Source organism: Xenopus tropicalis, chromosome 7, assembly GCF_000004195.4.
Source record: "Xenopus tropicalis strain Nigerian chromosome 7, UCB_Xtro_10.0, whole genome shotgun sequence".
NCBI lineage: Eukaryota > Metazoa > Chordata > Amphibia > Anura > Pipidae > Xenopus > Xenopus tropicalis.
In genome coordinates, this window is record NC_030683.2 from 18,042,602 (window position 1) to 18,056,404 (window position 13,803).

The 13,803-nt window shown below is 48.1% G+C and overlaps 1 protein-coding gene across 5 annotated transcripts in view; it reads right to left on the reverse strand.

Annotated features, from left to right (window-relative positions):
* Positions 1-6,902: 6,902 nt before the first annotated feature.
* Positions 6,903-13,803, reverse strand: part of jmjd1c (jumonji domain containing 1C) — a 185,939-nt gene continuing 179,038 nt past the window's right edge. For all 5 annotated transcript variants that reach the window (XM_031905352.1, XM_031905351.1, XM_031905350.1 and 2 more), the window contains 10 exons: positions 13,550-13,761; positions 12,966-13,235; positions 11,818-11,986; positions 11,272-11,362; positions 11,039-11,169; positions 10,533-10,655; positions 10,256-10,395; positions 9,852-10,028; positions 9,256-9,387; positions 6,903-7,929 (listed from right to left, as the gene is read on the reverse strand). In XM_031905352.1, the coding sequence (XP_031761212.1) occupies positions 7,840-7,929; positions 9,256-9,387; positions 9,852-10,028; positions 10,256-10,395; positions 10,533-10,655; positions 11,039-11,169; positions 11,272-11,362; positions 11,818-11,986; positions 12,966-13,235; positions 13,550-13,761 (1,535 nt within the window). In that variant the 3' untranslated portion in view covers positions 6,903-7,839. The remainder of the gene's footprint in view (positions 7,930-9,255; positions 9,388-9,851; positions 10,029-10,255; positions 10,396-10,532; positions 10,656-11,038; positions 11,170-11,271; positions 11,363-11,817; positions 11,987-12,965; positions 13,236-13,549; positions 13,762-13,803) is intronic.

A 13,803-nucleotide genomic window follows, 5' to 3' on the forward strand; every position in this document is an offset into this window, starting at 1 on the left:
GAGAGATGGTGCCTATAGTAGCAGTGGGGGGATAATAGCCTCTGGGGGGAAGGGGCTGTGGGATAGCAGGTATTGGGCACATGACCCATGGCACCTCCATTGTTCCAGTTTAACATCCAGAGCCCACTGACCATTGCTGGGAGTTGCTGTTATACCTACTTGGCTAGAGGTCAGACAGCCCTACTTATAAGACCCCACACAGTATGTTTGCCCCGGGCCCCACAACCACTAAGGGTGACCCTGCAAAAAAAAGTGCATTTCAGACTTGCCACAACTCCAGAATCCGTGCCACATTGCCCTCCTTATGACCAGGAGAAATGTGCAACTTTTAGTCTGAAGGTGGAACCAAACTACACGTTCTTTTATTTTTAAATAATAATAAGTTTACATAAAAAGAAAAAAAAAATCAGGTTGCATCTTGATTAACATTGCTGTATATGAACCGTATGCATTTGTTTGGCGAATACTGCGCAGTCCGTTGCTGTAATGGTGCACGAGTGCAAGGAATGCCGAATGACAGTGTTTGAAACAATAAAGAGTGTTTTTATCTGAAACTCTGGGAATGTTGGTCACTGGGTGTTTCTTGTGGATATTCCAGGTGGGCTGATCCCTTTGGTGCCTCCTCCCCTTCTACTATGGACCCGACCCGGCCAAATACTTATAGATTGCATGTGGGGTCTGTTGTTCTATTCATTTGGGAAGACCACCCATACGTTTGTAACAATAGCAGGTGGGGTTGAATTTCCCCTTCCCTTTCTGCCAACCAGGATCACAGGATTATGAGTTAAAATGGCCCCCAGAAGGTCAGATTGGCTTCAGAATCAACCAAATCTGGTGTTCATATTTTTGGAGGGTTATTGGAGTAAGTGATTTACAGCCAATAGCTGCGGCCAGTGGATTCCTCTCTGGGGTTTCTGCTGCGCGGTCATTGGCTGGCTCCAATGTGCTACACTATAGGGCAACTCTGCAGGTTTGAACAGTTTATCTGGTGATTGACTATGTTGGCCACTGTACGGTAAATTGGCCAATCAGATTGTAAAATGAAACTGTAGCTCCTCTGCACTGCTTGCTGCTCCTAATGAATGGAGCAATAGAAGGGCAGCCATACTCATGTTGGTCCCTTGTATGGAACCTATCTGTGGGGCCTACAGGGTGATTTGTTGGGCAGCACTGGGCTATGGCCGCCTTACACTGTGGGTTTTAGTACATTATAAGGGGAAACAATGACATCAAAATGATGTGGAAATGGGATTAGTTTGTTCCCAGGAGAGACAGACCTGGGGGGACCAGTAGGACAAAACGTAGGGATCTGCAGGTTCCTCTTGACTCCACCAAAATATTGGCAAGGGACTGTGGCTGTGAATGAAGCGCCCATGAATAAAAGCCTGGGTGGGCACCTAAGGGCTCCTGGCGCGCCATCTGGATGATCCTTTTCCATTCCAGCTGAACTGGGCGCAAAGAACTGCATTGGCCTTAGTGGTTACAGGTATTGGTGGCCTTGCACTTTGTCCCCTCAGGTTCTGGATGGGTTCCCATCACTGCAGGAACAACTTGAAGTCAACTTGGGTTTGAAGAACCATATCATGGCAAAGATCCAACAACGAGGGCAAGAGCTGTTGCCCTGCCTTTATGGACTGGTGCAACTGGTCTGTAATGAGGGGGACAGTCATGTTCCCACCTCCAGTCAGTAACAAATACTTTGTCTCAGATAGAAAGGTAAGTGGCACGGGTAACTCGCTTCTCTCAGAGGTTGCCATCAGTGAGTAAGTCCTTTCCATAGGCTTGGAGACGGGTGTTTTATCATAGGAACCTGCAATAAGTAAAGGCCCCACCATGGCTGACAGTGGGAACATCAGGGTACTGAACATAATGTAATGTCTTCCAGCAGGGGGTGCCCTACAAACACATGACTTTATTGAAGCATCTGGTGCATGTGACCATCCCAATTTAAACTGGAGTGCCAGATGCATCAATCCTATAGAGCAGTGCTGTCCAACTGACGGCCCATGGCCCCCCTCTGTGTGGCCCCCACCTGTCTGGCTGCTTTGATGGCTTACTCTTGTGTAAGCATTAAATGGTATCAGTACTGAGATTAACTGCCCCCCCCTGCATGGTTCCACCTCAGATTCAGGCTGTATGTATGTCACTGTATGTCACAGAGGAGGAGCCATATGGATTTAAGGGTGTCCTAAAAGCTCTTCTGATGACATGGGTGTGGTTGGTTAGTGGGTGCAGTTTGAAAAAGGGGCGTGGTCAAACCTGGCTTCCATTAGCGGCCCTCCACTATGTAGGCCAGAAAAATTCCGGCCCTTGGTACCACACAAGTTGGACAGCACTGATATAGAATATCGCCCATGGCAGAAATGGACATGTATGTTGTGCCTGTTTCTATGGCCGGGGGGGGCATCCAATAGGGTGTTTCTATGGCCGGGAGGGGAATCCAATAGGGTGTTTCTATGGCCGGGGGGCATCCAATAGGGTGTTTCTATGGCCAGGGGGGGCATCCAATAGGGTGGTTCTATGGCCGGGGGGGCATCCAATAGGGTGTTTCTATGGCCGGGGGGGGCATCCAATGGGGTGTTTCTATGGCTGGGGGGGCATCCAATGGGGTGTTTCTATGGCCGGGGGGAGGGCATCCAATGGGGTGTTTCTATGGCCGGGGGGAGGGCATCCAATGGGGTGTTTCTATGGCCGGGGGGAGGGCATCCAATGGGGTGTTTCTATGGCCGGGGGGAGGGCATCCAATGGGGCAAGTACTTGTTTTGGATCATTGCAATAACACAGACCTAGCCAAGTTCTTGGTCGCTGTGCCAGAGGTCGGGGTGCCCTACTAACTGACGGACCGTTCTGTTGTTGGTGCCAAGGGCTGTAATGATTACACAGCAGAGTACATAGAATTACAGATCTAGATATTCCCAGTGCTGCTCTATGGAGCTCTAAGCCCCCCCAGCCCAGGGTATAAATATAATATCTGTATACACCATTATACGCCATTGGGTTAGTGATGCATCAGCAGAGCAGTTACCAGTTACTTGGGAAGGTGCCCAGGAAAGTCTCACCCCCCGGCTCACATATCTGAGAGGTCACACCGAGCCATGACGCCAGCCCCCCCCCCCCAGTCACACGTACGGGGGCACAAACGGGCAGCGCAAGGGCAAACAGCAAAGGGTGAAGGGCCTTAAAATGGAGATTGTGGAAATAGCACAGATGCCGTCTGGGTTTGACTCACAGTTACGCTGCCCACACACAAACACACCAACTCATTGGTCATAAACCGGTGGCTCATTGCCCAGTTTGGCCACTTCCATGCCTGATGGGATTTGAAACCCTTCATACAGATGTCTGGGGGCTATTGGAAGGGGCTGGAGGAGTAGAACTGACAGGGTTAATTGGCCTGTGTATGGTATGGTGGGGCATATATATATATATATATCAATACACACACATACACATTGTATAATAAGCTTATATATAACATTAGGGCACCTGGATATACAGATAAAGGGTTGATATCAGTTTAAAGACTCATTATGCAATGTACCAATGTTAGTACATATATAGATCTGTATAAAGCTCCTGTCTGACTACAGAAGATCAGCTCCTAAACTCTTTCCATCCACTACTCCCTCTTTCCCCTGGAACGTACCACATTAGGTCATGGGAGGACACCCCCCCCCCCCCCCCCCCCCTTCCCCATGGAAAAATAGGAAACAATTCAGGAGACATCCAGATTTTGACATCATGTTGTTGGTTCTCACTGCCACCTAGTGGTCAGGATTAGAATTGCTGAACAGAAGGATTAAAACTATTTCTTCTGAGCTGTAGGTGTCTCTCTGCCTTAGAACAGAAACAGATCAGTAATGTAAGGGGTTTATAGCTTTCTGTTATTCTAGATTTATCACTCTTTCGCTACTTATGGGTAAATGTACAGCAGCCCTCCACCCGCAAAGGGTAATGGGAGCTGTAGTTCAACTGAACATACAAACTTCTCCCCCTGGCTGGAATTGAACCTAGAACCCCAGTGCTGCAAGGCTAAACATTGTGCTGCCAATCTACAGAACCAAATGTTACCAGGCTCTGCTCTCCCTTTCCAGGTTACTCTCTGATGTCAATACCAAAGGCACCTGGAAGTGAAGGGGTTAATACTTCAGTGGAGTTGGTACCCTTGCCAGGCTCTGCTAACTAATCTTATGAAGGGTTAAAAATCTTGGGAATCAGACAGGATCTCCTACTACTGTGGTCTGAATGCTCCATTATACAGATAGCTAGAACCTCAGCCATAAAGCAAGGCAGGGCTGCTGCTTAGCGACAGAAAGGAAGGAGAATTAACCCTGTGAATGCATATGCCGTGCAAGCACAAACATAACATTTTCCACAAAAATGACTCCCCCTTACAGCATGTTGGACATTATGTTTATGTTATATCCTATATTCGGGGTGATCGTCTCCCTTAAATGTCTCTCCTAGATGAACTCCCAGTACAACAGTCAGTACAAGTGCCATGGAGCTCTGGCCTGGGGCTGTCTGAGCCTGTGAATCAGCGACCCGGAATATTCTTAGTGCTGAGAAAGGAAGGGCTCGGTGGCAATATGTGCCAGTGACGTGGGTGCCCGGCCAAGCCACACAGGGGCCATTGTTAGGAGAGTGAAGCACAGGAAGAGGGAAATGCCAATGTGCATCACTGGGAGGTCAGAGCGGCACGATGGCAACTGGCACCGCCGGCTCCTTCCCAGAATGTGACATTTAGGCCTGGGAGCAGTGAGAGGAGCCTTTATAACTGCCCAATTCAAAGGGAAATGACCTGCAAGGGTCACTGACCCCAGGCCACGTCTCTATGGGCCAAGGGGGGCGGCTACCAGCCCTACAGGCACCAATAGCGCTGCTTGGGGACGGCGGGGATTCCTGCTTTATTATAAAGTTTCCTGCAGAGTTGTGTTTAGTGCAGGGTGACACCTCCATGCATAGTAAGCCCCACCCCTGGGCAGCTAGGCCACACCTCCCTCTGCCTCATTGTAATGGAATTATAACAGAATATTATACCTAAGAAGAGGGGGAGACAAGGATAAATGCAAACAGATACGCACCATAAAGGGGGGGGGGGGGTCACCTTTACATAAATGGTTAGTGTTACAGAATGGCCCCCAGGTTATAATTGTGTTATTTATATACAATATGTTTTTTTTCCTTGTCCTTCTATTCAGGTCTCTCCTATTTAATTTTTATTCTCTCATTCAAACCACTGTCTGGTTGCTAGGGTAACTCAGATCCTAATAACCACATAAACTGGAGGGCTGCAAAATAAAAAGCTAAATAATTAAAAAAAAAAAAAAAAAAAGACAAATAAAAAATGAAGACCAATCGCAAATTCTCAAAATTTCACTGCCGCATACTAAAAATTATATAAGGTAAACAACCCCTTTAAGCGCTGGCAGAGGTAGAGGGTGGGAGTAAGGATGTTCCAGCCCTGCCTCTCTGAGTGTTCATAAGCTCTTATTGGCTAGAGGTGCCACTCCCCGGATTTCTCTGATTGGCTACCGGTCTAGCCCTGTGAAATGTCCTGATTGGCTGTTTCAGGTCTTTAGCGCTTATGGCCTGACGGTGGCTCTCCTTGTGCCTCACACTCAGTCCTCCAGCCAGCCACATCACTCCCATATCCCTCCCTCTAGAAACCGTATAGTCCGGTGGCGCATTGGTGCTCTAACCCACAGCAGTGATTTCTATACAGGATGAAGCCAATCGCTTGCTGGATAACACCTTGCAAAAGGAAAAGTCCAGTCCGGATGGCCCTGCCCTACTATGTATTACTCTCATTAGCAACCAATTAGAGCCGTGTATGGCTGCCTGTAACAAAGGGATATTTAAATGGAACTTTTAAACGATAAGAAAACCTACTTCATATTTGGAAAGTGACCAGCAGGTGGTGCTGTTGTAACAAAATACATTCATATATATAACAATACTTTTAATAGTGAATGTGCATTGCAAATATGCTTAGAATGGGACTTTTAATCAATTTTAAATCAACTTATTTGAAAGGATTACTTATCCTTTAAAGCCCAACATGCATTCCCTGCCTGAATATTAGCACCACAGCCCTACGTGGTACCTTGGCCTCTGTGTGCAGCTCCTAAAGCCGGGGCAGCCCACTCTCTCCCACTACTGTAACTGCTGCCAGTGGGCAGCCCACTCTCTCCCACTAGTGTAACTGCTGCCGGTGGGCAGCCCACTCTCTCCCACTAGTGTAACCGCTGCCGGTGGGCAGCCCACTCTCTCCCACTAGTGTAACCGCTGCCGTTGGGCAGCCCACTCTGTCCCACTAGTGTAACCGCTGCCGGTGGGCAGCCCACTCTGTCCCACTAGTGTAACCGCTGCCGGTGGGCAGCCCACTCTCTCCCACTAGTGTAACCGCTGCCGGTGGGCAGCCCACTCTCTCCCACTAGTGTAACTGCTGCCGGTGGGCAGCCCACTCTCTCCCAAGAGATCTGAAACATCCCCCACGATTGGCTGAGTATTCCCCCCTCCCCGTCACCCATAATATTACTATATAACAATACAGGGCTTGGCCAGGCAGCAATGCATCTTGCTACTCACAGCCGCCCCTATATTTTATATACTGTATATATATTTGTATATAGAGAGAGTGTAGAGGATTTACCCCCTGTTGTAAAATATAAGGATACTATAATATCCTCATATTTTACATTATTCATTATAACAGACAGGTTTGAGCGAGTCATGTGACAGAAATTCCATCACTAAGTACCGATTATAACTGATGACCGAGGCCGTTTATAAGGATATAATTGACAGGAAATTCATGGCTCTTGTGTATTATGTATATACTGTATATATATGTATTGTTAGCGCCCCCTGGAGGCCAAGAACAGAAACGTGCAGCGAGGTGACGTTCGAGAAAGTCTTTTTAATGGAAAATGTAAAACCCCTTTCAACTTGAATGTACAAAGCCATGTGTAACACTTGCACTTATAACAAATTAAAGCAAGCCAATGTCTTTAAAAAAATACCTCATTGAATGTATATAATATGTATATATTTACATAGCATATTAACTTTCATATTTAGCTCCAAAAGTTTCACATAAATTTTACCAAAACAAAAAAAAAAAAAATAACGAGACAACTTGGTCTGAAATAAATTACATCTCCTGTAAATGGCGAATTCTACACTGAATCGGCTTCAACCAAGCATTGAAGTGTCTGTCTCTGTACTCGGCGGCGGCCATTTTTATCATATACAAAGTGTACAGGGGGGGTATTTGGCAGTAAAATCTCTCCGACCGTGTCATGGATGCTCCCGGATAAACGCAGGCAATAGCTGGTGATTTGTGTTTAACCCTCACAGTTACTGTCTCAATGTAGTGAAAAATATCGCAGTTCTCTTAGCAAACTATACAGTCACATTTACATTTGATCAGCAATATAGTGTAGAACCTTTGTTGAACTTTGTTTGTCTTCAGAAAAATAAATACATTTAAATCTTTTGAACATTTTTTCTTTTTTGTTTTGTTTTTTTTTCAGAAACATTAAATTTACACTATGGTACAGTGTAGCGGGCGGCGCGTCCGTGCTCTGGAACCGGTGCCAGCCCCTCCCCCCCATCACGCAAAGGGTTGGACTCCTGCAGGGGGCGGGGTTTCCGGCTCTGCGTGGGTGGGTCTCTGTGATAATGACTGATACTGGTGCGGTGTTGGTAACACAGAAATACTGGGAGCAGGCAGTCTTGGCACAGGCGGGGGGGTTGTGCAATGTGTCCCTCGGCGAGTGCGCGCGGGGGGGTCCCTTCCTTCGAGAGAAGTCTTTGGACTCTGGTTCGGATAGTTTAGCTCTCCTCCATCTCTTCCATATCTTCCTCGTGAATCTTCAATGCTCTTACCATTTCCTTCACTGAATGGTATAGGATATTTTTAACCTGATTGGACGACAGAGAAAAACAAGGGTAAGTACAGGAACTGGACATGAACATTCCCCTCCGACCCCCTGGGTTCCTCTGATGGGGCCCAAAGTGCATATGTACCGATACCAGGTGAGGAGGAGGAGGGCTGCCCAGCAGAAACCCAGAAGGGAAAAGAGAAGGAAAGGACTATGGCACCCAGCTCTAGGAATCCATTAACAACTATTTCTGTACATACAGCTGTGATGCCCGCGGGCACTGGAAGCTTATGGGCACAGGGCAGGACTCGGTAATTCCTATAGAGAATATTTACTGCAGCATGGCAACAACATGGCAGCCAGCGTGCAATTAGCTCTTCTGCCTGAGGTGGGTGCCAATTGTAGCCAGAAAGTCACCAAGCCTTCCCTGTGGCACGGCCCCTCCTTATGACCAGCAATTACTAACTCTTGGTAGCCGCCTTTGTAGGCCAGAAAGGGAACGGCTTCAGATGGAAATTCAGAACAGGGTTGTATTTCTTTCTACAGATGACAAAGGCCACTTACAGACTAAGCCAATCAGGTGGCAGTTATAGGGTCCAGTTGTGTTCTAGATCAGAACTCTGCTGGTCCTAGGAGACCAGGAGGGAATGCCCAGTGTAGTCTGTTTGTAAGTTCTGCTCAGACCCGGACTGGCAATCTGTGGGTTCTGGCAAATGCCAGAGGGGCTGCTGTAAGAGGCCATAGACACTCACTATTTATTGGGCTGGGGGGGCTGTTTGGGCCTCTGTGTACTTGTAATGCCAGGGCCCAATTTGAATGTCAGCCCAGGCCTGGTTCTGGTATGTAAACAGCTGCACCAAATGGACTTGGACATGCACTGTGGCTTAAAAAACAGAGAACATTAGAGAGAAGATAAAGGCACAGCCGCAGCAAGAACAGAGAGATAAAATGGCTGCAGCTCTGCATCCCCTCTACCAATCAGAAGGGTGTCCTGGCCCTTTAAATAAGCCAATCATTTTCTAATATTAACATTAACCCTTGCGGGTGAGTATCAGGTAGGTGACCAGTATTTTACCCCTTTGTTTCAATTGCCTCTGTGCAACAGGGCCACCTTCTGAAAAAGAACAGCGCCCTGCGGCTACCAATAACTATATAGATTCCTGGGCCGAGGGACGGACACAGCCGAATGCTTGTATAGAAAGATCCAGAGATAATAACATGGCAGCCAAGCTTCCGGAACATTCCAGCTGCCTTACCCTGTGGCAGTGCCAGCAGCACGTGTGCCTATTTAATGGGATATTATGGGCGCTAAAAGCCCTCTAAATAAGAGCAGTGCCTCGTCCGACTGCGCTAATCCCCTCCGTACCTGCAATTTATCATCGTAATTGATTTCTTCCTTAGAATGCCGAAGTTCCTGCGTTAAATGGAACGACTGAACGAGATGTTCCGGAGACACAAAGTCCTGAGTCACTTGGATGCAGCTGTGAAAATTCTGCACCTGTTGAAGGAAAGAGAGAGAGAGCGGCGCGGTTACATTAGGTTTTTGTGCGAGGGATAAGCACGGCTATTAGAGCACCGCGCACGCTGCCGGCCCCACTGTTCCCTTACACTGAGCCCCATGGCGGCTATAGATATAAAGTACAGGACGCTCATTGTTGCCTTTAATCCCAGGTAAGGAGATTGCTGTCATTAAGTGGCAATGGCGTCAGTCACGTTTCTCCCAAGCAGCAATGAAACGGCGCATTATGTCTCCCCTGCACTTCAGAGAGGATCCATTTCCCTGACCAAAGGAAAGGTTCTGCCCAGCCAGGGGCCACAGCGTGGCCTATTGATTACATAGGGTTCTGTTTGGGCCGTGGCCTACAGCTTCTGCACCATCTGTTCTACCTCCTGACTCCACCACTTGGGGTCTCAAAGAAAATCTCCCCCTCTGTTCCCAAGGCTGCCGTGCCGGGGCCTCACCTGATAGATAGCTCCAGCGGGCAATATGACGGCATCCCCAAGGAACTGGACCAGTGTGTAGCTTTTCACCCCATAATCCTCCAGAAGGCTTTGGCGGAGTTTCTTGCTAAGGTACCAGTTCTGGTCTCTGATTGGGTCGTGATCAGGTAGTATCTCCAGACACTGCTCTTTTGCTGCCTGCGAGGGGTAGAAGGATACACAGGGTTAAGCGCGGAGACTATACACATACAGACATATGTTCAACTCCCATCATGCTCTGTTGGTCCTCAGACAAGTGATCAGGTTATTAAAAAAATGTTAGAGACTCCTGGGAGTTGTAGTTCAGCATAAGCTGAGGGCTGTGGGATTTCCCATCTCCCAGAAAGCTACAAGTGTGCAATAAAGGGAAACGCAGGGGACTTTACCTTGTGCAAAAACTCTCGTATTTTGTCGGCGTCTCTGGTCTCGTATATGTGCCATAGTGAGCCAGGGACCTCCCCGGAGTCCTTCAGCCTCTTCCTTAAATGTTCGTCCAATTCTTCCTCCTCAAACTTCTTTAAGACCCCTGATAAAGAAATGGATCATTATTATCCCAGGCTCAGATGATATCGGGGTTCTGCGCCCCCCAAGTGACAGGACAAGTATCCCACATCCTCCCCACTGGGTAGGAGAATTCCTAGCAAGACCGGGGGTGGCACCTACCAGATTTGGGCATGACGCCAAGGCCCTTGGCAGCGCCCACATAGACGAGGATATTGACCAGGTCTGACACTTCAATGTGAAGGTTCGTCGTGCCCGTGTCTTGATCCTTCGTTGCTATGACTCCTGCAAGAAATGAACAACGCTGCTTATTATGGTTCTGGGGCAGATAACTAGAAGCAGACCTACATTACTGCACCCATCCCCCCCATAATGCCCACACACAAACAGCTCTCTATAGGGCTGCCTGGCAGTGCCAACACTATGGGGTATATTTCTCATGCTGTGTAAAAGTGGAGTGAAACATTACCAGTAATGTTGCTCATAGCAGCCAATCAGATGCTTTGCTTTGGTTCTCTAACTGTTGAAATTGCTGATTGGTTGTCTTAAGCAACATCACCGGTAATGCTTCACTCCACTTTTTACACAGCATGATAAATATACCCCTAAGTGTAACCCATTCTTACCACCCAAGCACCCCCTTGGGCAACACCAGATAAAGATCTCACCATATGCGCTGCACATTCGGGGGCCCAAATCCGGACGCACAAAGAATGACGGCATGTGAGAGGCGAGGTTGAACTTCCCGTCGGGGTTGCAGTATTCCGGTACAGGGAGCATTTTAAAGAACTCTTCGTGCCTGGAAATAAAGTCACAAAATGTAAATAAACTGCTGCCCCCTAGAGGATGCCTCTGGCATTACCTTTATACAAAGTGCCACATAGGCTTCCGGTCGCCTTACCTTGCCAGCATCATGTTCTTGAAGTCCTCCCCCGAGGGCTGATCTTTCAGTTTCAGGAGGACGGTCTCCCCATTCTTTACTTTCTGCCTCTCTACAAATCAGAGGTTACAGAATGAGATTAATACAGATGCTAAAGGATCTCTACACTAATACAATGTGGGTGCTTGGCCAAAATATATTCATATGGTTCTACACGGGACCCTTTGAGCTGCATGAAGGAACCGTTTTCACTTGACCTGATGTGTTGGTCCTGCTAATTCTGCAGTTAAAGGCACCAAACATGGGTGCAAGGGTTTATGGGTGTTCATACACAGGGAGAGGGTCCCCAAACCAGCAGATATAACTGATATGACCACAACAGCTATGGCCAAATAGGGCTGATCTGATCATTGGCCACTGGGCTAAAGGGACAACTAAAGTGAATAAATAATAATAAATGACCGGCCCAATAGCTGGACTGGGAACCTGGCTACTATCACATTGCCCCTGGCTAGAGACTGTATGGCCGTATGCCAAGGGCAAGTGGAAAGGAACACCATCACTCACTGGAAACATCCTCAAATCCTTCCCAGAAGTCAGTGACGTTGCCGCTCGACACAATGCCTTCTTTGCAGTTAAGGAGGTCTCCTTGATGATCCCCAAAATCACTGCTGATTGCCTCCAATTTCCACAGATTGGCGTTCATTCTTTTGTGCGTCCCAGACACCACGACGGTCTGTGAGAAATGCGGATATAATTAATGTCATTAGGTTGGAAGGGGATATTGTCTTTGGGAAAAAGCTAAATAGCATCGGGGGGGACAGAAGGGAACAAGTGGAGCCAGGTCTGGGCTGGGATTCCAAGTACACAGTGGCCCAAACAGCCCCCACTACATAGTGACTGTCTATGGCATCTTACAGCAGCCCGTCTGGCATTTGCCAGAACCCACAGATTGCCAGCCCCCGGATTCCCAATACACTACAACCCCCTTTGGCTGTAACGGTTCTGAGTTGCAGTTTAACAACAGCTGGGGGATGATCCTTATGAAATCCACTGTCAGTCACCCAGGATTCGTGCTTGGCAGAACTTCCAGTCGTGCCTCAGCTGATCAAGCCGTGGTGGGAAAGTTCCCATCAAACCCTCCCATTGCCTTGCCGTGCCAGGGAGGGAGTCGGGCCGTTACCATCAGGAGACGGCGTACAGGAGGTGCTTCTACATAACAAATGCACATTCCAGCTGTTCCCTACACACGCGCGGTGCATTCTACCACCCCCGGGGCCCTTCTGACCTCTCATAAACTCCTGGTATTTCTGGGAAAAGGTGGGCTGAGACAGGAATACAGCTCGGCACTGCAAAGCAGCCGCAAACAGAGGGAGAAATGCGCGGCCAATGATACAGAGTTTGGCTCAGGATTCTGACTAAGCCCAAGTTTTCTTTAATCCCTGGGCAAGGTGACTACAATACCACATAAGGCTGTTTCTGATTAGCCATGACTTAATGACATTATACTGCAACCCCTGTTGATGTAACAAAACTGGAGGCCTATGGGCAGTAATATGGAAAGCAGCCAGCCTGAAATAGTGAGTGCGGCACTTAGAGATCATTTAGTGAAACCTTCATAGACACTGGGCAAAAAAAACAAACATATGACCCCCCCGCCCCCCCCCCACAAACTTTATAGGCCTCAGATGAACCCCGCAGAACCCTGTACTGACCTTGCCCTGTTTCCAGCATTCTTGGAACATCTTCCAGTTGCGGCTGTGTTTGTGATCCTTTAGCCACAGAATGTGCCTATCGCAGATCCAGGAATGGGGGATCTCCTGGTGCTCGGTCTCCGGCTCCTCCAGGGGCACCTCTACGATTTCCTCCTTTGGCTCGGACTGGACAATGGGTTTGGGAGTCTTGGTGGCTGGAATTTTGTTTTCAACAACTGACGCAATGATGTCATCCAAGATGTTCGGCATGGACCGGCCCCCTTTATTGCACTGTAGGGAAAACATTTGTGTAAAGAAGAGTCTTGTTCATGGCCAGAATAGCGGAGTATGCTATAGCCCCCCCCCCATATAGCTGTGCTGACTTATCCCCCAATACACAGAGGAAGAAGCAAGCTAGGCACCTCTAAATATGATTTGCCCAATCAGATTGCATAATTCAGTTATAAATGTGCACTCAAACCTGCTTCACCCAACCAACCATAATGCACAATGGGCATCTGCTCTGCCAATCAGAATGTGCAGTGTGGTTGTTTGTTTAGCTGACATGCCCCCACATATTTAGCAATGCCTTATGCCACACTTACTGGATTTGAGGCTGAATAGACAGGTGCAAATGCAATGCCAGCGTCCGTAGAGCCAAGGCGCAGCTTCCCAGCGGTGGTGGTAAGCAAGTCGCGTAACGTGGAACCCTGCTCGTTACTATGGGACGTCGGGGACGACTTGCAGTTTACAGTCTCAGAAACCTCTTGGTCTCGCTCTTCCTTGATATGTTTCCCACCGGGACACTCCTTGTTCTCTGCAATGAGAAGCACGGCTGTTACCACACAGAACAAATATC